General features: G+C 41.1%; 1 protein-coding gene across 2 annotated transcripts in view; it reads right to left on the reverse strand.

The window, feature by feature from the left end:
• Positions 1 to 25,293, reverse strand: part of ARID5B (AT-rich interaction domain 5B) — a 102,830-nt gene that overhangs the window by 12,915 nt on the left and 64,622 nt on the right. The window contains exons 1-5 of one of the 2 annotated variants that reach the window (XM_017746384.1): positions 25,063 to 25,081; positions 23,449 to 23,561; positions 17,017 to 17,221; positions 14,625 to 14,677; positions 7,262 to 7,359 (exon numbers count right to left, since the gene is read on the reverse strand). In XM_017746384.1, the coding sequence (XP_017601873.1) occupies positions 7,262 to 7,359; positions 14,625 to 14,677; positions 17,017 to 17,221; positions 23,449 to 23,561; positions 25,063 to 25,066 (473 nt within the window). In that variant the 5' untranslated portion in view covers positions 25,067 to 25,081. Of the gene's footprint in view, positions 1 to 7,261; positions 7,360 to 14,624; positions 14,678 to 17,016; positions 17,222 to 23,448; positions 23,562 to 25,062; positions 25,082 to 25,293 lie in introns of those variants that run through there. The other variant, XM_008642763.2, reaches the window with a different exon arrangement.

Consider the following 25,293-nt stretch of genomic DNA (forward strand, 5'->3'; position numbering starts at 1 on the left):
AAAAGGATAAATCTTAGAGCACTGGTCCAGTGTAGGTGAGGGAAACAATGAGGGAAACCTTCAACAACGATCAGTTGGTGGGGATAGCCAGGAGCAGGAGGCAGCTCTCCTGGGCACCAGCAACACGTTCCCAGCAAAGACGGGAGAGGAATAACCCAAACTTTAAGGTCTCAGCCGGTTTTCCGAAGTGGAAATATAAAGTACATTGAGGAAATGAAGCAGTGTGTTCCTGAAGTCTGATTTCCCCGGATTGCATTGTACAATGCAGGGGTTACGAAAGCAAGCCTCACGTGCTTTTGTGCAGAACACAATAGCAATGGTTTTATTTGCATTTGTGTGAAGTACAAAACTGGCATGTATTTTATCAGCAAAGACAAAATATGTTGGAGTTCAATTTTCTTTCCAAAGAACTTTCCTTCCTTAAAGAAATGGCTCTTTCATCCTTTCAACAACAACTTTCCTCACAGCCCACTGGGAGTGCTGGTGGGTAATGAGAATGGCTTACTGCTGAAAGGTGGGAACGGCACTGCTCTAAGAGAATTCAAAGACACTTTGTTTTAAGTAAACTGGAAATTAGTGACATTACAAACACAGCTGTTGATTTAGCTGCACAGCCCAGTGAGGCAAGCTCAGGCACTCCTGATCCTAGGGCTCAGCAGGGGGAGATGAGCAACTCCAGTCTTTTCCCTTTGGTGCAGATTTACTGCAAGGAAAAGACCCAAAGGAAGGGTGGTGGGCACAGAGCAGCTTCCCCAGGTCACTCTACCAAAACCACTACCAGACTCTGGTTTGGCCATAGTCATGGCAGACATGCATTTTGTTTGGTAGGTCCATGGAGCGCCTGCAATGCTTGGTCCCTATGCCCAGAACAAGCTTACAGATGCAATTTTGCATTGCCGGTGGGGTGCAGGTCTCCTGGCAGGACTCCAAAATCCTGCCGACCCTCCCTGGGAGCTCTGAGTCATATCTATATTGCAGAAAGCTGAACAAACTAGGGGCATTCTCTTTCATGTTAACAAAATCCTGAAGTATGAGGTGGAGACTCCCAGCAGCACTGGGCAATCTGAGGGAAAAGATGTTACTCTCCATCATTGGTGCTGCTCCTGCAAAAGAGAATGGCGCACCTCCCACTGTGCAGCACCCTCCTGGTACAACTCAGCTCCCAGCAAGGAAGAGGGGCTTGTCCCCTTGTGTCAAGTCTGTCCCTACTCCTGGATGTCAAGAAATGAGATTACCATGCGTGACACTGACCGGCTCCAAGCACTGAGCTGGAGTGCTGGGACCCCAAAGCCCTGGGCACTGCAGGGCCTCAGAACCCAGTAAGTGCCACGCACGTGTGCATGGTGGGCATGCCTGGCAAGGGCCTCTCTGCTTGGCTGACAACCCACCGGGCAGCACACAGCATGCCCCAATTCTGCTAGGACAAACTCCTGGGTGAAAGGAAGGATGTAGGTGGGAAAACAATTCCGCACCAGGAGAGAGATCATCTGCGTGCAAGCACTTAAAGGCAGCCTGACTGTCCAGCACTTTGCAATCAAGGACTCCTGCTGACTCCAGTGCTGGCCAGTAAGTTTTTGAGGCTGAAACCCCAGAAATTTTGAAAAAACTGCATGTTCTCAGATGTTTTGAATGGACAGCTAGGGATCTGTTTTAATGGTAAACAATTACATTCCTCTGTCATCTGATACTTTTTAAATTTTGGGGAGGGGGGAGGCTTTCTGAATTTTCAATAGTTCCTTTGTTAAAGCATCTGTTATTCACATAATTGAAAAGATGTTTGTTCAGTGGTATGCTTGAGAGTACAGTTATTTAATCTTAATGATAAAGCCCTGAGGGCAGAAAATCATAAGTAGAAACCTCTTGTTATTTATCAAAAAGAAAAAAAAAAAAACCAAACCAAAAACCCAGGGAAAAAAAGAGAACTGAGACACCTCATCTATCTTCAGGCTTAAATTTGTGCTTGATGGAAAACTATTGAGACAATTTGCAACTTGCGAAGTTTTCTGGGAGTCTGGGAGTAGCTGAAGTGTGAGGGGGGGCAGGGAAGTGGGGTGAAGACAAAAATAAAACAAGGAGAGAAAACTGTTGCTTGGCAAGTTTTTTTTGGGTCAAACAAAGAGCTAGTTGTAGTTTACACCATGACATAACATTTGATTAATTTTTGCCTGGGGATGTTTTCACACTTAACAGCGTAAATCAAAACCTTCTATTAATTACAATGTGTATAAAAAGATAACCATAAGCAATTTCATGTAGATGCTATACTAGCCCCCCACTTTTTGTTCCCTCTAAAGACTGGCTGTTATTTCCTGCAAAACTCTACTGAAATGCTTACACGTTACGAAAGTTATCCAAACGCTTTAGAAAACCAAACAGCATTTGCATGGAACACAGGGCTCTCCTGCATATTGAATTACTGCACAATATCCTTAGGGTAGACAGACTTTACGGCTGTTAAAGGGAAACCGTGTAAGGGACTTATTTCAACCTGTCTTGTGTTTCGATAATATATAATTTTTATGTGGGTGATTTAGAAAGAAAAATGGCAGAATGGGCTCTGCACTGTACAAGACACTGCATCTCCTGAAGTTCAGTCCCCTGTTAAGGGACAGATGTGCAGGGTCCTCTGCAAGTGCACAGGGGCCACACTCACAGCCAGAATAAAACCCTCTGCAGGTCAATGTCCGAAGCATGGGCACAGCCACCCTGCCCCATTGTGAAGAACTACAACCCATCCCACCTACCTGGTCCTCCTCAAGTCCCAGGTGGCTGTGGCTCTGCAGAATAATTTCCCACTCAGCCCCCTTAATTTTGTGAGAGCACAAGGCCTAATAAACCCCTCTCCAGCTGGGTCTGACCAGGACAGACTGGTTTTCAAAATGCTAGTAAACTCATGAGGGCCAGCACACAAGACACACTGCTGAAGAGCAGAACTCGGGCCATGGGGTTCTCTGGGTCCATCCTTGCTGGAGACCCCAAGGGAGCCCAGCTTCCTGCAGCACCCAAAGAGGGCAGGAAGCTACTGGTCCATGGTACCATCCAGATGCCTGCCACGACACCTTCCAACAGCGACACCAGAGAAGCCAAGGAGAGTTACTGCATGCCACTGCACACCACAAATCCCCATTGCATGTATGTTTGTGCACAGCTCGTGCACAGGAATTGCTCTGGAGGAAACCAAGATGAATCACAGACAGACTTGGAGACAGAAAAAGGCCCCAACAGGCAATTACTAGTATTTTTGTTTTGTTCAGTGCATTTTATTGGGAACTTTTTATACCTTGCACACTGAACTAGCAGGCTGGGTTGTTTGGTTTTTTTCTGGGGGGGGGGACAGTGATGTAATATTTACAAAAAATCCCTAACAACAACATCATCAGCACTGCAGAAATACAGCCTACTGCTCATGCCAGAAAGTTAAAGCTGCCTATCATGTGTTTTGTGTAAAAGCGAAAAGAAACCTCAAACCCTGCATGTGAAAACCACATCTGCATTATGAGGGGAAGACGGCATGGAGTAGAGTGTTTCACAGAAAAGTAGCCGTTTCTGAGGGTTTCTTGATAAGAGAGAGATGTAGGGTACTGACAAGGGCTGTAAGAGTTTCACAGGAGCAGTGCAGGCTGAATCAGCTCATACCAAACCACACATGCCTCTAGCTGGCTGTGATTGTGAAAGGTAAGTGCATGAGAGGAGCACAAATGAAGAAAGTAACGACCAAAACAACACCACCTCATAAGCTCTGTACAGTCCAAGTCGTGCACAGAGCAACAGCCCCATGATGGGAAAACATTAATGCTTTTTATATTGGTAATCATCTGTAACATGAGCAATTAAGTACAGTACTAATGGACTATAGCCAAGAGCCTGGTACTAATATTAAAAACTGACAGAGATGAATAGGTTTGGAAGGAAAACTAGGCTGACAAAGACATTTTTATGAAGTGCTTGGGCCTATTTGGAATAACCCAATCAGAGGCAGGGCCAGACCAGCCATGCCTACAGTGACAATAACGCATTCATTGGCATTATGTGATGCCTGCTATGCTTTAAGTAAAAACACCCATTGCTTCTACTCAGAAACCTGCACTTTCATTATTATACTCATTAATAAAACAAAAGTTGTCTAACTAATATACAAATAACACTTAATGAAACACTGGCAGCCCTGCCTTATTTTAAAATGAAAACAGTTACTGGAAACACGAACTGTATTACATGATAAATGAATCAGTTAAAATTGCACGCAAAACCTTTCTTTCCCTTTTACCAGGGAAACAAAGCAAACACTGCCCCAACTGAAGCACTCTACCTACCTATAGCACACCAGCAGCTACCACCACAAGCCCTGCTCCAAACAGCAGGGTGCAGAGCAATACATTCCCCAAAGCCTTTAAATCTGGCTTTGTTTCAGCTTTTGCCATCCTCGGTACCATGAATCGGCAGCCACATGGTGGCTTTGCAGAGATTATAAACACCTTTAGAGAAAGCAGTATTTCTTCATTGGATTTGCTAGACAGACAATTTTGCCCTCTCCAATGCTTGTATTTTGCGCCTGGGTTTTTTTTTTGTTTGCTTGTTGTTAATGGAGTTTTTTTCTCTCTCTTTTTGCCCTTTGAAATTGTGTGTAAAACTCCACCTTGCAAAGGGGAACTTGGAGAGTGCAGGAAGCTGGGATGCAGTGCCTGAACTGGGACATATGTGCCATTCCACTCCTAAGGATGTCACTGAAAGGTGGCTGCCACCTGAACAGCCTTGATATGCTAAAGCTGATGCAAACGACCAGTAGCTTCTCTTGGGAGAGAGCTGGTTAACACAACATGGATGCCCTTGAGATCCAGCTGTAGAGATGAATGGCAAGGCTAAGTCAAACAGCAGCAGGGCCAGTGAAGTCACTGCCTGTTCTGCCTCCAGTAAGCAAGGAAAGGCCAGTGGGATTCAGAAAGGAAAAATCATGAGATTTACTCAGCATTTGCTTTCCAGTTTAATTCAATTTCCAGTTTAGCTGTACAGCTCACCTTCAAGTTTGAAAATGTATGTGTGTCCTGAATCATGAGCATGTGTATTCCTGCACTGCTGTTCTAGTTTTAGATTAAATGTCATCTGAGCACTTTGGCTATAAATGAGCATTACATTTACAGGTGCTATAGTTAGAATTACCAGATGAAACAAACCATGACAATTTCATTTACTTTTTTCCAAGTCTGAGGCTTAACACAGCTTTCCTTTGGTGGAAAAAAAGCTTCTAACACTAGAAAAGTAGAGACTGGATGAGTCACAGAGGTTTTTTGTATATGTGTTTTGGTTTTTCAGACCAGATTTAGTAAAGCACATTTTAGGTAAGCTCAGGGCTAACCTAAAAATTCTGCAAGACTTTTTCTCCAAATGCCATATTTTGATAGCCTGCCATGGATGTGGAAAATAGGTGCTGCCTCGTATCAGACCTAACCCAGAACTACAAGATAGACTGGCATCCATGAACTCAGATTTGAATTCTTCAGTGTATTAAGACCAATCTAACCATAAACTAGAACTCTTTCCTCAGACCAGGTCAAGGCGAGCAGAACTGCTTTTGGGTAGGCTGGAAAGGCTTTTCAATCTAGAAGGCATCACAAGTCCGCTCAGGTTTTCCAGTGAGCACAATGGGTTTGGTGGCACCTCACAGCATATCCAAGTAACTGCTGAGTCAGTCACACATGAGTCTCTATGCATGGGAGTACAATGCAAGGGTTTTGCTTATAAAAAAAAATACACCACTAGCATTAAACCTTGTCAGGAAAGCAGAAGAGAGAGACAGGGGTTTACAGAACATTTGTGAATGGCTCATTTACTTTTCCACAACTACAAGAGATGTGCTCTCTCAGTGACTCTAGGGTTTCAGCACAGAGCTCAGCAATGCTCCCTCTGGAGCCCTAACCCACAAGGACCTAATGCTTATGTGTGCCTGGGTCTCCTCTGTCAAATAACATCCCCCAAAGAACATCTGGTGAGGGAAGAGCCAGACTCCCAGCTGGAAACCCATCAGCTGGTGTGGGTGCAAGAGGAAGCTCTGAGACTCTCAGAGCTATAATGATGGGGGGAAGAACTGAATACCCACAATCTGATGAGTCAATAAAAGAATCTATAACATTTGACTGCAACACAAAGGCAGGGAAAAGCCCCATCTGACATGCACAACAACTCGCTCACTTTGCTCTGCTGCTTGGCTCAATCTCCAGAAAGCTTCTACTATTTATAATGGCATTCATTACATGCAACTCCTCTGTGCACCCAAGTCCTTCTGCTGGAGATGTTTCCCGTAAAGAGCACGCTCAAAACCCCCACCCTCCAGGAGGATGGCAGTATCTCCCTTGGAGAGGCCGACACTAAGATAAGGAGAGAAACTGCCCACTGAACACAGCTCTGCCGTGCCACCTTTTGCACAGGCAAGTACAATCCCTTCCTGAGCCCAGCAAAGTAACTTGTTTATGCCCAGGAACAAGAGACTGAATTTTCCTTATCTGAGCTAAAAATTGCTGAGCTTTTATTCACATTTGCTTGTCTAAGAAAAAAAAACAGAAGGAAAAGAAATAAAAAAAGATAAAAGAAGAAAGAAAAGGAAAGAAAAAGCCCCAAGAGTTGTTTCTAAAAACCAAACCAAAACAACATTCCAGCTCCAGTATTTTATTCAATGTGTGCTGGCTTCACAAGCCCTGGAAGTTATTATCTACATGGGAAGAATAAGAAATCAACAGTTCTGACCAGCAACAATGGCTGCAGAGAAACAGTGTTTGGCAGCAGCTTGCAGGCAGGGAGGAGGGAAGGAATGCAATGAACAAGAGGAATGCACCGCGCTCTGCATGACCTACAACATTAACAGCACCCTACATTGTGGGCCACCCCATTATTTTGATCAAAACCACAATTTGCTTAATTGGTATTCCTAAAAAATGACAGAAGACAAGTGTTTGCATCAATTAGCTGCCGTTTCTTATTTTTCCTTGAGTATGTTTTCCTCAATTTTTGAGCTTCTTTAACTGGAAAGCTGTTGCAAAAATTAAGATATATACCAAAGAAAAATCAGATGCTTGTTTTATTTATTTAGTCACTGGAGACAGACACTCTGGTTTAAATTACAACGGATTATCTGACTAAACTGTTGGGGGAATATTTACTAAATCTTTAAGAAGACTCTCTCTCTTTTTCTCTAATTCTTTATAGCTTTGAAGGCTTTCCAAATTAATTTTTTCATTATTAAACAAGCATTTCAGATTTGTTATCTTACCTTTCATAATGTCTGCGAGTACATGTAGCAGCACTTGTGCTTCCAGGGTTACCACCTAATTCATCATAAATATGTTTCCATTGTCGACGGGCTGTTATCTGTAAAAATGGCAATGGAAAATTTAATCTTGCATCTTTACAGATTCTACAGCGTTTGAGTTCACAACAACAAATGCATGTATGACACTTTCAGAACAGCATGTACTACAAGCACTATAAAAGCCCCTACAGAATATACAGAGTACACAGAGCTTTGGGTGTCTTGTCTTTCCTTTTTTTTTTTGGTAAGTTAACACTATGTCTATTTTCTTTCTCTCTAAAATGGAGTGATCTAACTGATTCATTATCAAGTCACAAGCAATACAGACTCACAAAAGAGAATCTCAATCAATATAGGGTCATTAACCATCAGAAGTTATGCAGACAAATCCCACGGTGAATTATGAAAATGAAGCTCAAACCATACTCAGCACAAATAATGATTACATAGTTATTTTAACTGAATTAGAGAAAACATATCTGCTGCAAAACCCAAATCCACCACAGAATTCTGTAAATCCACAAAACCATAGTCCGTAACTCTGTATGTTACAAGCGGTTTACTTTTATCCATTTATGTCTGTGAAATATATAGATCAAATACTAATGAAATCTTAACATACTCCAATGTTAATATTTGAGCTATGTACTTTATTGGACCATGCTGATGAAAATAAACATCTTGTAACATATTGAGCTGCATACCATGGTTCTGGTTTTTTTGTACAGAAATTAGGATTATACAGAATAACAGATGGAAGACCTGGCAAAAGGATTGTTTCTGAATACCACTTCATTATTTTATATATTCTGCTATATTTAAAACAGGAAGAAAAACAGGAATAGGACAAGCACAACAGATCACCCTTGTTTGCCTGCAGCTCATAAAAAAAGGCTGGTAGAAAACTGTGGGGGCAATTTGGGGAGAATTTTGTCATTTTCTGTGGAATGCCATGGATTTTAATATATTCAGCCCTGGAGGCTTCTTCGGAGTTACCCAGAGAACAGTCAATGGCGTTTACTGAGGAGCTAAAGGCAGAAATCAGAAGAAAACAAATATTACAACTTGCAATCTGAGGCCTGTAATTTTAATCTAAACAAGGGGAGATAGCTACCATCATTAAATGCTACAGGGTAAGAGGTGTTTCTCTTTCACTCAATATAAAGGGAAAATCCTTCCTCTGCAGAAATTAGTCTCCAAAGCCAAAAGCATGGCTGGAGTTTTATCATTTGATCATGTTACAATTTCTTCAAATTTATTGTTTGCAGAGTTCTCCAGAAAACAGCAGCAGTTTTAACTCACTATTAGCACCTGAGCACAGATTGCACCTATAAATACTTCAGAAAAAAAAAAAAAGGTGTTTTATCTTAAACCTTATATAAAGCTACGTGAACTGACTTCATTCACTGATTTTATTTTCTGTCTTTTATAATAAACTGAAAGACTACCAGCACAAGGATTCAAGCAATTCAAGGATAAATTCTGCACAAACAAATTATTTAAATACAAATCAATCTGATGGGAAGGTTCATCTTAAGTCTATTTTGTTTCAGTTCTTATGCTGTCTCTTCCCCAGGCTACCCACAGGTCTAATTGCTACTGAAGTGCTTGAAGAACCAGAGTTCTAATGAACCACAAAGAACATCACATCCTGAGAATATGAATGGATGCTCCTTATGCAACCCAAGAGGTCAAATGTGAGTTGGACCAAGTACCCTGCTGTGGAGGAATGCCTGGATGGCAAGCTACCTCTGGTCTTGCCTCCCACATTCCACTGGTCCTCATGACACGCAGAGGACAGAGGCGTGGCCAGACAGCCCTTGCCTTCTTGTAGCTCCTAAAAAATCATATATCATGCTGCAATCGAGCCTCTGGCAGGCTCACAGACGAGGGAACGAAGGTGCACAAAGCTGCTCTGGGGTCTGTGCTCTGGCTCTCTGACAAGCACAGCCTGGCTGGGCTTGCAAGGCTGTCCAGGACCTGAAGCCTTGGCTAAGAACAGTGATGCTGTGCAGAAACTTTAAATGAAAGCCAAGGATTAGTTAGCAGGAGGGCTACTGTAAGTCCCCCTTATAAACATCCTGATGTGACTAAGAAGCACAGTCCCCATTTTCAAAAAGAAAACTTTAGAGCCTTAGTCTCATTTACCATGAGCTGACTCAAGAGTTCATACTCAAGCTGGAACACTAGTAAACATAACTAACTTTCAGGGGAAAAGTGAATCCCTTTGAAGTCCCTGGATCATTTTTGGTGTCTTTTTCCTCTAAGCTGCTTAGAATAATAGTATTTTCACAAACATTTGCCCAGCTTTATCCAATTCTACATCTGCAGTGGACCAGAGCTCCTTTGCAATTAGCTGAGTTGTGCCCTCCCACATACAGAGCTAAGTTTAAATTTGACATTCCCTGAAACAATTGTTATTCTAACAAAGCCTGGGGTTGAGTTTTCCCCTGCTCTGGAAAGTTTATTTTTTATGCTTAATAAACTTCAAAGGACTAAGGGAACTGATTAATTACATCCTTAAACAATCTGAACAAAATGCTTCACTGAGGAAACTGCACTGTTGTCATGGAGGGCAGGACTGCTCAAGCTGGATGTCTATGCTGACCATATCCAAACTGAGGACTGCCTTCCTTTCTAATACAAGGTTGACCTCAATGACCAAACTTCCCAAGGAGTCAGGAAAGGGTAACGCCTGGCAATGCTTTGCTTATGGTTGTGGTCCCTACCAAAAATATCTGCCTCTGCTGCTTTAGTTTTCTGATTTGTTTTTCCTCACTCCTAACACCATACACATCGCTCCCTGTGCCTGCCAAGTTTCTGGAAGTGCAGGATGGTCCACGCTCACCCATTAATCAAGACAATTTCACAGGCAAGTGTCATCTCTGACAGCTTCACATTCCAATGCTGGCTTTAGTTTTAAAGTGGCCTTCTGGGTTGCAGAGCCCTCCTGTAATTTGTTCCAACCTACAGCTTCAAAATCCTTAAGCTGGGCCTACTGGAAGCCAGCACCTTTGAAAACCTCTGTGACTTTTTTCCCAACCAACAGAAATCAGAGTTAAGCAAGAGACTGGCCTGTCCAGGGACCTAAGAGAAGATCTGATCTGGCTCCTATAAGCACAGTATTATGCAGTGTCTGGTAGTCAAGAAAAAAACAAATAAAAGCAATGATCCTATCTATAAAAGCAGAAGACTGTTTACACACATGCTTTTAATGGTGTCTTCTGCTTTGAGAAATCTGAAGGTCTTCTGCACTGCAATCCCAGCTCCCATCTCCCTTCCTTGTGAAAGGCTTCTTGCTTATTTCCTGCTGCAAACATAATGGGGGATTTTCTGGTCATGGTACATGATGTTCACATCTCTCTTCAGAGCTCTGGGTATTAGCTGTGTATGAAACAAACCCAGTTAGCTCTGCATTCCACTGATATACCAGTTTCTTCGGGCCTGCCCAGACACAAGACTGTTGTATGTGTCAATCACTAATTTTTATAAACTAAAGCACTTTATTGTTGCTTCCAGGAGGCAGCAGCTGAATGGCATCCCACTGACCTCTGGCAAAATCTAAGCTGCTACACACTGAAGGTTAAGCTCCACCTAACTTTCTTTTTACCCTTTATCTTTCTAAGACATCTCCAGGTAGAGTCCATTCAGCAGCACAGCCTTCTACAAACATGCCAAGGCACTCCTTTTATGTTGGCTCAAAAGGAAAAAATGCTGCTTCATAACTTGCCAAGGAGAACTCCTTAGGTAAGTCCCAGAAGTTTCCCATCTATGGACATCTGCACCTTTTACTCACTTGACTTAGGGTGACTGAGAGAATTCCAGGCAATGGCTGTTAAATGCCACTGCAGCTGAGCCCCCTACAACATGGCATTGTTTCATATTTCAATCCAGTGATTTGGGGACATTTTATATCACTCATACTGTGACGGTCTGCTATAGAGAGTGCTTTCCAATGCACTCTCCTATTATTAGTAACAAAGATGCTCATCTCACATATCTTTGTTTAAGAGAAATATGATTCCAGCTACTACAAAGAGACAGCTTCATCTGTTAAGGCTTTAAACCAGTTTGTATGGGTCGCTATTTTTATTAAGCCTGTATTATGTTCAACGAGAAGCACAAGGGAGCATGGTATTACACAGTTATAGGTGACAACTAACTAAGAATTAGTAATTAAATGGAGGAGAAATGACTCTCATAAGTACTTTAAATGGAGAGCCCTTAAATATGACACACAATCACAACCTGACAGTATTAGATATCCCGTATGTATATACCATATGCAAAGGTAATGCTCTCTGGCAAGCCTCACTGGATCCATTCCAGCCCCTGATAGGAGGAAGTCAGACGGCTAAGAAAGTTGTTCTCTGCATCTCAAATCCAATCCCTGGCTGTTCTCAGTCACTTTTAGATCCTTAACTGACAGGACTGGACTCAAAAATCTTGCACTCTTCTGTGAATCTGTGCAGAAGCTGAAAAACACTGCATATGACCCATGCTTGTTTCTCAAAAATGTTTTTTAGACTCCATTGAAACATCTACATATGAACAAAGTGGGCAAAGCAAAGTGGATAAAATTAAAAACGGGCAGACTATAATTGTTCTGCCAAATAAAGGGATGCAGTGTTTGCAACTGCTTTAACTGGGAAAGTTTCTATGCTTGTAAAAAAATTGTCATCTGACAACTTCAAGCTTCCATATGTCATTTTAACCAATCTTTTATCTGTTTCCTGTTCATAAAATGGCTGTCACATGTTGAAGTCAAATATCAACTTTCAAATATCATTTTCTTTACAATACTTCCAAGAGAAAAGACCTATTTCTATCTCAATGCACAAACCACAAACTTGTGAAATTTTAAAACCAGTTAAAGATGATGAAGCCCTTGTAATGGACAAGTGGTTTGCTCAAGTCAGATGGAAGGAGCCATAGAGATAAATGCATATTAAACAGGGCAGGTTTAAGAAAGCCTGTGCACTCCACGACATCTCATCAAAAGATGGCGGCTCTGTGTACAAGAGTAGGTGGATTCTGCTCAACACTGAATTACAGCATTCACTTGAAATTTCTGCATCTAAGTAGACCTGCCTAAGATCCTAGAACTGATAACTGAGGCCCATGTCACCCCCACCATCCACTGGCTTGTGAAAAACGAAACAAATAAAACACAAAAGCTTCTCACAGTGCTTGCCATTATAAAATATATACAAACAAATGCAGTTGGCAAACTCAATTAATATCAACTGGCCATAAAATGATAAAACCCAGGGTGAGCACAGGTCAAAGTATTGCAACAGCTATCGATATAATACTCAGGGAATTTAAAGCAAAGGCAGATCCAGACTGAGGATGAGACTGTTAACAGAAGAGAATGAGGTTAGGAAACCTCATGCTCCATATACAACTTAAATTGCATCACAACAGTCCTCCCAACTTCAGCTTGCCTGCAAAGAGTACAGACGCTACTCACATCACAGAAACAGGATCAGGCCCATCATTTCAGATACAGTCACTCTCCAACCAAAGCTGGGCTTGCGGGTATGTCAGAGGGTGTGAGCTGTGCTTGCCTTGCCATTTACTGAACAGCAAGCAATTGCTTAGTTTACTCTCTAAGAAGAATAAGCACTGCCGGTACGTTTTCATTCAAGGTGACAAATGCCCCTGCACAACAGAGAACATCTGTCATCGAGAAAAGGACAGGAGCTTTCAGACAAGTGTGGACTGAAGCTACTCTGGCTGACATTCTCATGTATGTGATCCTTCCCCTCTGATCCTGTCATGTTTCTCGAACCTGGCTCTCTGGCCTTGTGGTCACAAATTCACAATCCTGTTCTTGCTCTGCCTCAGGTACAGAGGCTCACCTGGTCCAGCACGTCTAAATCCATCCCTCTGCCTCTCGCACTAAAACTCAGGTCTCTCCAGCAAGCCACCACTTTGACATCTCTGCTTCTGTACTCGGTCCCCTCAAGCAAACCCGAAACATTGCTGTGAAAACTGCTCGCCTCCCTGAGCACTCTGAACATGCCACTCTCCCTTCAATCTCCCTCCTGGCCTTCCCTAGTGCTCTGGATCAAGTTCAAGATTTTAGCCCTCATTTTCGTTGCACTTTACAACTCAAGCAATTACTGTTGGCTCATAATTGCTGTAACGATCTATCTATGGTAGCTATTCATTCATACATACCCATGAGCATGCCTACACACACCCCTGTACATAACCATGGTATGTGCTGATTAATGAAAGATAGAGCAGCAATAAAAGCCAAATCAAGCGTATATATATATATTTTTTTTAAGAATGTTAGATTTCACGTTTCACAAAATCCCAGGCACACCCTTGCTAACCAGCCCAGGCTGCTGATGTACAGAACAATGTGTTTTATTGTATGGAAGGAAAACAGTGAGTTTTGCATTTTGGTTCAAATGACTTTCAGTTTCTTGATAGTGCATTTCTTCTTGTCATTTCTCTACAGCACAGATATGTCCCAGATTACTTCGTAAACAAAGCAAAAATAATTTCTTTCATCCAACTGCGGCAGGAACTGAACAACTTAATCTGATCATTGTGTGCAAAGAAAATATTTCCAGTGACGACATCTTCCTATGCCAATTGTTTTTTTATTACAGATGTCATCTCAATGTGCCACATTAATGCAGCTCTTTCTTCTCATTTCAAGATTTTAATCTAAGTTTGTTGCTCTAATATTTTATTGCTTCAAAATACATGCTGTAAAATCCGTGGCCATCAAATTTTCCTGTGAGCTAAAAATAAACTGCTCTTGTCAGATATGGTTAGCTGATAAAAAGTGTCAGAGACTTTTCTGAATTACTTTGATAACTTCCTGTTTATGTGGTACTGACCCTTGTCTAATAAAGATCTTTTACACTTGGAATAAGAGAAGATTCTGCAGCATACTATTCCTTAATGGACAATGCTGATTACTTTTGAAAGCCTTTAATACATTTCCCATATTAGACATGAACAGATGTCAGGGATGTTGCCAAGGGAAATTTCTTTTATGCAATCTTGGCTTGTTGTACAATAATAGCCCTTTCTCAACATGGGAAAAAATTACAGACCCAACTAATTTCCTTGACAGGGAAGAGTTACATATGTTTTCCACTTGTAGTTTTTACGACAAGTTTACAATTTTGCCAAATCTGGAACTAATTGGGACCGTTTCCAAAAATGGTCCAATAAACCCACAATGAGTACAGCTAGCCTAAAATGCAGCAAATGATTGTTTGCTTTTACATTTTTTTTTCTAGCAGGGAAACGTTAGATTGCACAATTATTTCATTTAAGTTACTTAAACACTTACTGTTTCATATCCTCCCAGTTTTTGAGCAGCTTGAAACATAGTCCAAAGGTTAACTGTTAGAGGGACAATAAGTATTTAGATAAGCATTGCATTAGCCAACATATTTCAAAGAAATGTAAATTAAACAGTTTAAAAAAAAAGAAAAATAGAGAAAAAAAAGCTCACAGCCCCTGAAAAAAACTCCTGTGAAACATTTTCCAAAGAGGTATTTACATAATCTGAAGAGTAAATATTAGCCCATACTATATATATTTTGAATTACATATAAGAGAACACACAGATTCCTTAACAGGACTGGAAAAATACACTGAGACAAAGGTAATGGGCTCATTTGACTTTGCTGATAAGAGACATGGTATAATGACTGTAGCACGTTTCCATAACTTTGATAATAAAAATTACTCATTGGGAAGAATGTTACTTTTAATTATTTGTTTAATACTGGTTTCATTAGCAAGCAAGCAAGAGCCACACAGAGCAGGCCTATCGATTAGACAATATTGAATATTTACTGCAGCTCAGATAATGGGCTCCATAATCAATGAACAATAAGCTGCGTTCTAGCGGGCCCTGCGTGAATGAACCCAGATGGAGCACGAATGAGCATTACTGGAATAATTATGCTGTGTCTGGTTGTGCCTTGCCCGTGGCTGTGGGGTCAGAGGCACAGAGGCAACTCAATTCAAAAGATGTGTTGGGAGAGAGTTGTTATTTCCTGCAGAACTTCTCCCCTTTCACATGCTTTTCATCCCGGCCCCCCGTCCCATGAGGCCACTGCTTGCAGGTGTCTGTTTTATTTTATTTTATTTTATTTTATTTTATTTTATTTTATCTCATTTAATTGTTAGAAGAAAAACTCATGTCAGCCCTATCAAAGATGTATGCACAATTCTACCAACAGTGAATCCCCACAGACACACTACAAATACTTGAGGTCAGCAGTAATGCTGCGGACCACGGAGAACGGGATCTTTCTCCATGGAGGGATGCTCTGCTGTAGCGTACGTACTGCCTCTTCCCACCGGCCGATTTATATTGGCAATGTTTGCACAAGCCTTGCTGGACAAATAGAGAGCCCCATCCTGCAAACATTTCTGCTCTTCTCAGCGTACCTACTCCTGGTATTTAAGTATTTGCCGGATCAGGCCCCTACTTCATAAGGAATGTCAGGCAAGTTTCAATGTATTCCAGCTAAATGTTAGCAGTGGGTCCTACCCCAGTGGGCAACTTTAGAAATAATACTTTAGCTTGTCTTTTAAGCCCACCCTGTCCCCATGCTTGAGGGAGTGCAGAATAAAATGGGGGGGGAGGGGAGAGAAAAAAAAAATTTCTTCAACACAAAATGTTCTGAAAGCCTCATTGAACCTTGTACTGCTTCAAAACTATCAAGAGCTTTGCTTAGGCCTTGATTTAATCTGAATCAATGCATAATGCAACGAAGCTGTTCATAGTACATTAATTTTACTCCCATTTCAAGCAGCCAGTTTTCAGACAAACACTGTAATCATTCGGAGTTATATAAGTTTATAATGGCTGCTGGAGGCCTGTTGCAATCAGCGCCAATTGCTATTAGGTATGTAAATTGTTATGTAAAACATACAGGTTTGACATTCTTCATCAAAATAACACATGGTTTTAATCTTGGAGATAAATTAGAGTAAATAATATTTCAATCCATGGTGTTTTCCCTTTAAGGAAATAAAGTATCATTTAATCTATAGATATGGAGGAAAAATACCTCCATTTACAGCTTTTGTTGGAAACCGTGAAAGATCTACATTGTGCTGCAATATTTATGCAAAATTCAGTTTCAACTCTATCTTCTCCACATACAATTAATTTACAGATTGTGGCACTACAAACTGTACATGCCAAAGCAATTCTAAACACTGCATTCTGTATTAAGCAGATACAGTCTGGTTTTATTCTCCAAAGTCAGTAATTTATTAACTATAAACACATTTTGGGGCTTAAAAATATGATCCCTTTTGTGTTTTTCTTGACCACCTTTAAATGTCTTCCTTTAATATTTGTCCTTTCATAAAGAACATCTGGGCACAATAAAGATACGTCATATTATTAACTCAGAAGAAAGGCATTACAGACGCTGCAGATTTACAAAACAGAAAAATAGAGAGTTTTCAACATGCCTATTTCTAGTCATAATCAGCGGATTTAAACCTATAAATATCCGGCAGCAACTACCCCAGAAGGAAGAGATGCAAATCTAGGCATAAGACAGTGAAATGCCTGGACTGGAAAATGTGTAGAGATAAACATGGTCCCTCCCCATCCATAAGGCTTTAAAATAGGCTTTGTGTGCAATTGCTTTCTCCAGAGAAGCCAAACCATTCTAAAATGTCAACGAGAAAGTGAGAAAAAGGATACTTACTCTGCTTAAAACCTAAATAGGGTATTCGTTCAATTGGTGTTTTCCTTTCTTTCATATACTTATAAAGAGCCACAAGGAAAGCCTGCTCATCAGCTCTGCATTCTTCACCTACGGCAATCTTTGATTTATCCTCACTTGAGCCTTTCTTACAGTTGCTGTTGTTACTCTTGGGTTTGGGCAAAGCTGACTTAGCCTCACATTTTACCTGGGAAAAGAAAAGATGTCATATCAGATCTGGGTAACCTTTAATTTTCACTTAAGGAATAAATACCCTCTCCTAGCAGAATGGATTGTTGAAAAAAATGAAGGCCAAACCATGCGACTGTGTTTGAGGGGAAACAAAGGAAGCTATTTATAGAGCTAAATGTCTTGTTCTGAATCTTAGTCACAACATTTTTAAATAGCCACATCTTTAAATCATTATAACTCATTGGTAATGCTCTCCAGATCTGCATTTTTATGACTATACATTGCTATGTCACAGACAGCTTCCATCTCTCACATACACTTGCCATTAGCAAGTCTAATAATAACCCTCGTTCCAGGATTGACACTGAGCATTGTCAGCTCCCGTAGACAACCCTTGGAGCTGAGGGTGCTCAGCCCCTTCCAGGAATGCTCAGCAGCCAGCTCTGAAATGACACATTTTTCTCTCCTTTGGCCCACCAAAATAGATGCAAACCTTGGCAAGCTTTACCCCAGGCAGAGCCCTCAGCAAAGGAGTGGAGGTTCTGCTGTAGCATGCATTCAAGTCAAGTGGATTTGAGCATCTGCTTAAACTTGAGCACAGTCTTAAGCATTTAGCAGGAGGGAGAGGCTGGTAGCTGGAGCCCTTCCTGGCAGACACTGGCATCACCAGTCCCAGAGCTCCAGGTCTCCCATTGGACTGCCCAGCAGATTTGTGCCAGTCAGGAAATCAGTAAGTTGGAATCACTTTACCTCTCCTCAGTATTCATACATGGGGAAAAACAGCCAGTGAGACTGGCTTAATCCTGCAGCCCCTCTTGAAGATAATCCTCTCACCGAATCAAGCAAATTACAAATCAAGCATTCACTTAAGGTATGTACACAAAAAAAAAAAGAGCAGAAACCTGATGTTTAAAAGCTCTCCATGACCAAGACATTGGGACCATGGGATCCAATACATTCAATGAAATACTGGGAGCTCTCTAATGTAAGGTAGTGGAGATGGTTACATGTATTTTGGATTTGCACTGTCCCTTCAATGCTTCTGAGTGCCATCAGGAGGAGCCTTCTGGCAGTTCCATACCCCATCCAAGACATGTCCTTTGTGCTCCCAGAGGGAGCAGGGAGACTCTAAGAGCCAGTATTTGGTATTTTAGGAGGACACCACAGGAGAGCAGGGTATCCCTGCTGCGCAGAAAGGCGGGAGCTCTTGGTCAAGCAACCCATGGACCCTCCTTCAGAACCGTCACTCCTAAACCAGGCGCTTTCTGGATACTTGTTGACAGGTTGGAAGCGACTGCTATGAAGAGCATCACATAAGTGCTTATAAACAAACAACAAACATATCACTGAAAAGATCACAACCACAATATGCTTATTTTATCTTAATAGAGATACTCTGGCATTTCAGGCTCAGGGAAAGCAAAATCGTTATACTCCTCCAGGTATTAACCTTGCAGAAAGTACTGACGTCAGATGATCTGCTACACAGTTTTCCACAGATGCAGGACAAAGCAATGGCAGCTTCTAACCAGAGTGGACAAGTGGTCTCAATTTTCCATGGCAACTGATGCTACTGAAAAACCTCCATATTGGCCACTGCAGGGTACAGGCTCACTCCTCCCAGGCAATGCAGCAGGGAGTGGGAAATGGACTTCCTGCCGGATTTTTCTTGATCACTTGCTGCTGAAGTATGTCCAGTGTACTGCTTGATATTCTCCAGTTGCACAGCTCGAAGAGATATTGTCTTCCTATAGCACAAGACACCATCCTTTGCCTTTTAGTAATAGATCTGCTTGTTGATTAAACTTTTGTAAATATCATGGGTTTCATCCAAAAGTCAGAGGAGCTAACAGGATTTTTTTCCTATTAAATGAACTTTGGACTTCCTCATCCACTTTTCAGGTCAGAGCTGTAATTCCTTGACTTTTTTTACTTTGGCATGTCACAAAAATTACTTAACAGCTTCCGCTTATAAAGTTTAGATTACATTGTCATAGGTTTCAATGCTTCACCAAAGACTGGGTTAACACTCCCAAAAGGAATGCATGACTTCAATAATTTTAGGATTTTTAGCTGGAGCTGCAAATTTGGAACAAATTCACTAGAACTGGGAACAATTTTTCAGTTTTTCACCCACTTGCTTGGATTCTCGTTTTCAAGCTGGACAATTCAGAACGTTTGCAAAGACAACCTGGGCACGAACTCTAAGTGAAATCAAAGCTCACTGCTGTGCAAGCAAACTAATGAAAATGGATACTACCCTCATGGAGACAAAGTCATATTTAGAAAGCCACCGGGAGTAGGAAATACCCGTGGTACACACAGCCTTCCTCTCTTCCTCTCTTCTACCTTCTTCTACAGAGAAGCAAGGTCAAAGTCCCTGTGGAACTCAGAGGTGTTAAAATACAATGTGTGGACTCCAGGCAGTGTCAAGTTCAACAACGCTTTGGTGAAGGCTACAATGCTTCATCTGCTCAGCATTTAAGGCCCAAGCCTCACTTCTGGAACCTCCCCACCATCAGACGGGCAATATGGATGAATGCCATGACTAATGATTAATGAGAACCAAAAAGGCCAAATGCCATTCTGGGTAACACCAGTGTAAATCCAGCATAAACATACCAAAATCAGTGAGAACTATGCCAGATTTGCACCAAGCACCACAAACTGCCCTCCTCTTTCAAAACACAAACTCAGTGCCACTGCTGGGTTAAGCTGGATAAGACGGGGGTGCACTGAGATGGGCTCTGGAACATCTGACCACCTCCTGCTGTGTGTTCCATCAGAGGTGGATGATCCATGACCAAATGGCCAGTGAACACTCATGGGTACACAAGTGTGTTTGTCTTCTCCTGCCAGAGGTCACACACAACACAGACCACAACAGACCTGCATTTTACAGTTTCCATCAGATAATGGCCGAGGCACTCGGAATAAATCTCCAGGTCTGAGAGCATGCCAGGCCACCTGTGGCCACAGGAAAAGCATATCCTGGCAACTTTTAAACTAATTTCCCAGATCTTGCTGTACAAATGAAGTGAGAGATTTACTTTAGCATTTGCACTAGGAGATGTAATGAACAGATTCATTTGGGGACAATTTCCGTGTTTAACAAGTTAATCCTTTCAGTTCCTCAAAGTGGTCAGATCAGCCAGTTTTAACAAGCGTTAGAACCCACTTTGAATTGGGAACACTCTCTGGGAAGATGAAGCAGGTACAATGAGGATCATCTGCTGGAGCCTGCAAGTTCCAAAAGCCTGTCCAGCACTGATGGCACATCAAGTATGAAAGCCTCCAGAGTCCTGGGAGTGTTTCAAGAGAAGAGCTTGATACATCCCTCTCCAGGAGAGCTGATCCTGCAGGAGTAGATGGCCTTGTATTCCCTTCCCAGCCTGGGAGGAAACTCCCCTTGGATCTTCCTCAGGAGGCACTAAAATGGATGCAGCGACCACCAAAGAAATCAAAAGCAAGAAGCAGTACATAAAAAGCCCACTTTCTCTGGCAGCACCTGCTAGGTCCAGGACCACGTTGTCTGTGCCACTATCACTCTGTTTTTAGCAAGCCACCTATACTGGAATTGACCCAGAGCTGCTCCTACCAAACCAGACACTTTTCCTTGTCAGGTAACTGATACCCTCAAAGCGATCTGTTGATGGTTCAAGGCAAACATGCCTAATGAGAGCTACATTTTAAGAATTTAGCTTTCTAGTCACTGGCAGCTGAGAACATGAAATTCAGCAAGTCATGACAACTATGCAGCTTGCATTGGTCTTGATAGGCTCATAGCCACAGCCTTCAGAATGCCCCTTATGCCGTTTCCCAACCCAAAACCATACAGCCACTGCAACTCTGTCAGAGCCATCACCCCGCCACTGAGAAATGAGGGTGCTGCCAGACACTGAGTGACATTATCTGAGAATGCAAGCAGCACAACTTCTGGTCAGAAGGGATTTTATCAGGAACAAGAATATGGACAGGACTGCTAAACGCTTCAGCATCTGACACAAGTGGATTTGTCCTGTTTACATGAGCAGTGTTCAATCCTGCTCTCCATGGACCCACTGTCAGCATTAGTCGGACGTGGAATACTCACAGAGGAGGATAACCAATGGTGAAGTCAACACGGAGCTTCAGATGACAACTTAACATCCCAACTGTTCCCAGCAATGAGAAGACAGTAGGTGGATCTCTATTCCTCCCCTTCCCCAAATAACCTTCTCCTCCCTCCCTAGTAACCCACTGGCAGGATCTGTACAAAGTGCAGCTCATCTGCTGTAGAGGGTTTGCTTTGCTGTGCTCCTCTCATGGAAGTGTATCCACAGCCCTGAGACACAGATTGATGTGAAGAGCCACAGTGAAGTCAGTGTGACTACATGCAAGGACATTATATCATGAGCATGTCTATTATTTATAATGAAATTAAGCTGGCCAAGATAATTAATGCTATTAATATCTGCACAATGATGAGCACAGTATGACTAGATAAATAGGTGGAATTACTTCTTATCTGAAATATCCTCCCATCTGACTAGTAATGGGAACCCAAATATAAACAAAGAGGATAACAATTTAGTATGAAGTGTTACTGTTGTTTTTAATTATCTAACACCTATACATCAGGTGCTGAAGAGGCAGAACTACTTATACTACAAACTTATACAACAGTCTGGGGTGCTTTGACAATACGGCCTATACCGCAGTTCACTGGCAACATTTAACATGAAAAATGGCTTGGGGGAAGGGGGAATTGAGGGAAATTGAGACATTTTCACACAACGGATTTTGCACATTCTTTCACAGAGAAAACATTCAGACAAACTCTATAGTATCTGGCAGGACCCCGCAACTCAACGCACCAGGCTCCATCACCTCTTACCATGCCTGTCTAATATGATAGTACAGACTCCAACTGAGCACAATAGGGCACGAAAAGAAGAGAAACAGTGACTTAAGGGCAGAGCTTCATCATGAACTTCAGCCTCTTTTATCGTCATCAACAGAAGGCACAATTTTAACTGAACTCCTAGGGAGGAGGAGGAGGTGGAATTTAATTTGCCTTCCTATGAGAAACTGAGAGCAGAACACTTCCACTTGACCTCTTTAACCTCCTAATCTCCCAGGACATTCACTGTGTACAACAATACCAACGCAAATGGATCTATACATTCACTGTATTTCCTAAAGAGATGGTCACAACAATGGAAGCATTTTTCAGATACACATCCATCTAATTTATTGAAACAATAGATTTGGGAGGAGTTGGTGTAGAAATTCAGTATATGCAAATCTCATTAGCTCTTTAGCTTAAAAGTATCCAGTGACAAAGTTCTGCCTCAGATAAAAATCAAGCATAGCTCTAAGTAATTTTCCATCTTTGCACCTTAGAGTTTCAAATTAAATCATCTTGAAAGGAGCCATTTGTGCTGCTCTTTTTTTAAAGAGAAAACCAAATTCCTATTTAAAACCACTCAGACAACATAGAAAATAGGATGCAATTTATACTACAGAAACTCCATTTTAAAATATTTTAGGGAAAAGACACAAACCCATAAATATCTTAAAGATTATGTCTATAGACATTAATCAGTGATCCAATTTTTACTTGCAGTATGGGCTAAGCACTGCAGCATATACAGAAGACTCTGTAAAAGCATGCACTATTCAGCAAACCATGGAACATGCAGCTCAGCAGTAAGTATTAAAGAGACAGCCCAGATATTTTTTTTAAGCTTTCATACTGAGTTTCTGCCTTAATGTTTTTTTTTTTCCTTAATTTAAAAATGCTGAGATCTTAACATCAGGGTAATGTCATTTGTGTTTGCTTCTTAGAAACCATTACTGAGGCAGCTCTTGTTTCATAGTCTGTTTATCTTCAAACTTATATTTAGCAGTACATTGTAACAGGGTGAGCTGCTCCCAGGTTTATTTTTAATTCGAAGATACTGTCACAAACTATGTTTGTGTGTCACAGAATGTGAAAACTAACACTAGGTGCCAAGAAAGCTTAAGCACTACCAGTTACCAACAAGCTGATAGCATTAGGTTGTTAGGTGATTATAGTTGCTGGTAACTTTGAACACAGGCATGATTTAAAGTGAAAAATAAAACTATTGAAACAAAATTATGTTTATCTCTCCAAGAAAATAAGTTACACTCTAACTCTGAAATCGCATGCTGGGAAACAGGCAGGGTTCTACCTAAAAAAGAAGAGAGTACCGAAAAGAGTATTATTAAGTGATTTACCTTGGCAACAGCTTTGCTTTCAGAATTGTTGTTGGAATCCTTAATGCCATTTAATGAATCTCTTCTCTGTGGGCATGGCTTCTTTTTGCGCGGTCTGCCTTTAAGATTTGGCGCTGAAAATTAATGGAGAACACTTTGAGCACATTGTCTTATACTGGATTCTTAATAGCTGAAAGCATAATAAATAATTCCACTACAATCAGTCACAGAAATGTACACATCTGTCTACAGTAAATGCTTATTACGAGACTCCCATCCTCTATGGGTTACATCTTGACACACTATACATTTCTATAGAATATCCCCCAAGGCAAATCTATTCTACTTTCACAAAACTAATTAATATAAAGTCAAACACTGGTCTCCCAAGGACTCAGAGAGAAAGCACAAATATTTCTCCATGGTACAAAAAAGAATAAAATTGAATATTAATAGGTAACTTTGCATTAATCACCCTGCTGCCTTTATTTCTAATCTTCAAGCAAGAGTACTAACTGCTATTTCCAACTTTGGTAAACATCTGGCTTTGGAAATGCTCTGAAATACTGAAATTCCTTACAGCTCCAAGAAATGTTTATATATCCTGTCATTCTTGTCAAAGTTATTCTAAAAAAGTTTAAGAAAAAAAAAAAAATTACCCGAGTCCTGAAACGGATTAAAAAAACCCCTTAACAACTAGTTCTGGAAGTTGACAAGTACTGAAATAAGTGATTGATTGTTTCATAAGGGTTACATACCACACATACAAATTAACATGAATCACTTTCAGTTTTGTCCAATTCTTAAGATAAAACAGCTCTGAAATAACACAGTGACTAAATCCTAACTGTGCTGAGCCATACGAGGAATGGGATATGGATCATCATAAAAAATATCACACTCATCTTTCAATAGTGGTATTACAATATAAATTATGATCATATATAGAAATAACAGATGAAGCAGATGTTTGCTCATTATTACATGTCCCCTCTGCTTTCAGATTTAAAAATCAGCCTCTGACTACTATGGCAACATTTATAATGATAAACAATCATTAACTAATGACTGTACCGAATAAGATAATTTCCTTTAAACCTTTAATTTCTAGGTAACCATTGTTTTCATTACTTAAAGGGATGATTAGAACAATGTCAGAAATCTAAACATCACAAACCTCTTGAGTGTCTTCTAATTGTTTCTAATCTTACATTTGTCACACAGTAAGCCAGTGGTTTCAGGACATTTTACATTTTAATTAGTTTGCAAACATAATAAAGGGTGCTAATTTGATTTTATAGTTTGAGTAACACTGTCATATTTGGTCTGTTCAGAGAAAAAGAAAAGCTGTGGGTTTAAAATAAAAAGTCAGAATCCTTTTTCTTCCCCCAACACTGGTGTAAGGTAAAAAAAAAAAATTCTGTATGTGTGTGTGTATATATATGTGTATGTGCATATGGGTGTAAGCCCATATTTGTGTCTATCTAAAAATATGTTTATCTCCCTACAGAAATATCTCCATCTATCTCCAGTGAAGCACATTCTGCTTATTGAAAAGTACTGCAGAAAGCAATTCTGAAATTGTCATCTGAGGCTAACATGCAAAATCAAACAAAGAGAGAAAGAAATTATTACCCATTCCAGTCGACAAACATCTGCCTGATTTATATCTGTACTCATGAATGCTACAGCATGTGACTGCACACTACGTTGCTGGGAGTCTCGACTTGGTGTGGATGTCAGCCTTACACAAAATGAACACTAAGAGTATTTGCTCCGTGCTTCCAAATCCCCTCCCCCAGCCGCTCCATTACTCATCTAAACAGAGATGAGCGACTCGGCGGGGGCGAGGGCGGCGCTGCGACG

Source organism: Corvus brachyrhynchos, unplaced genomic scaffold (genome assembly GCF_000691975.1).
Source record: "Corvus brachyrhynchos isolate BGI_N302 unplaced genomic scaffold, ASM69197v1 scaffold279, whole genome shotgun sequence".
NCBI classification, from domain to species: Eukaryota; Metazoa; Chordata; class Aves; order Passeriformes; family Corvidae; genus Corvus; species Corvus brachyrhynchos.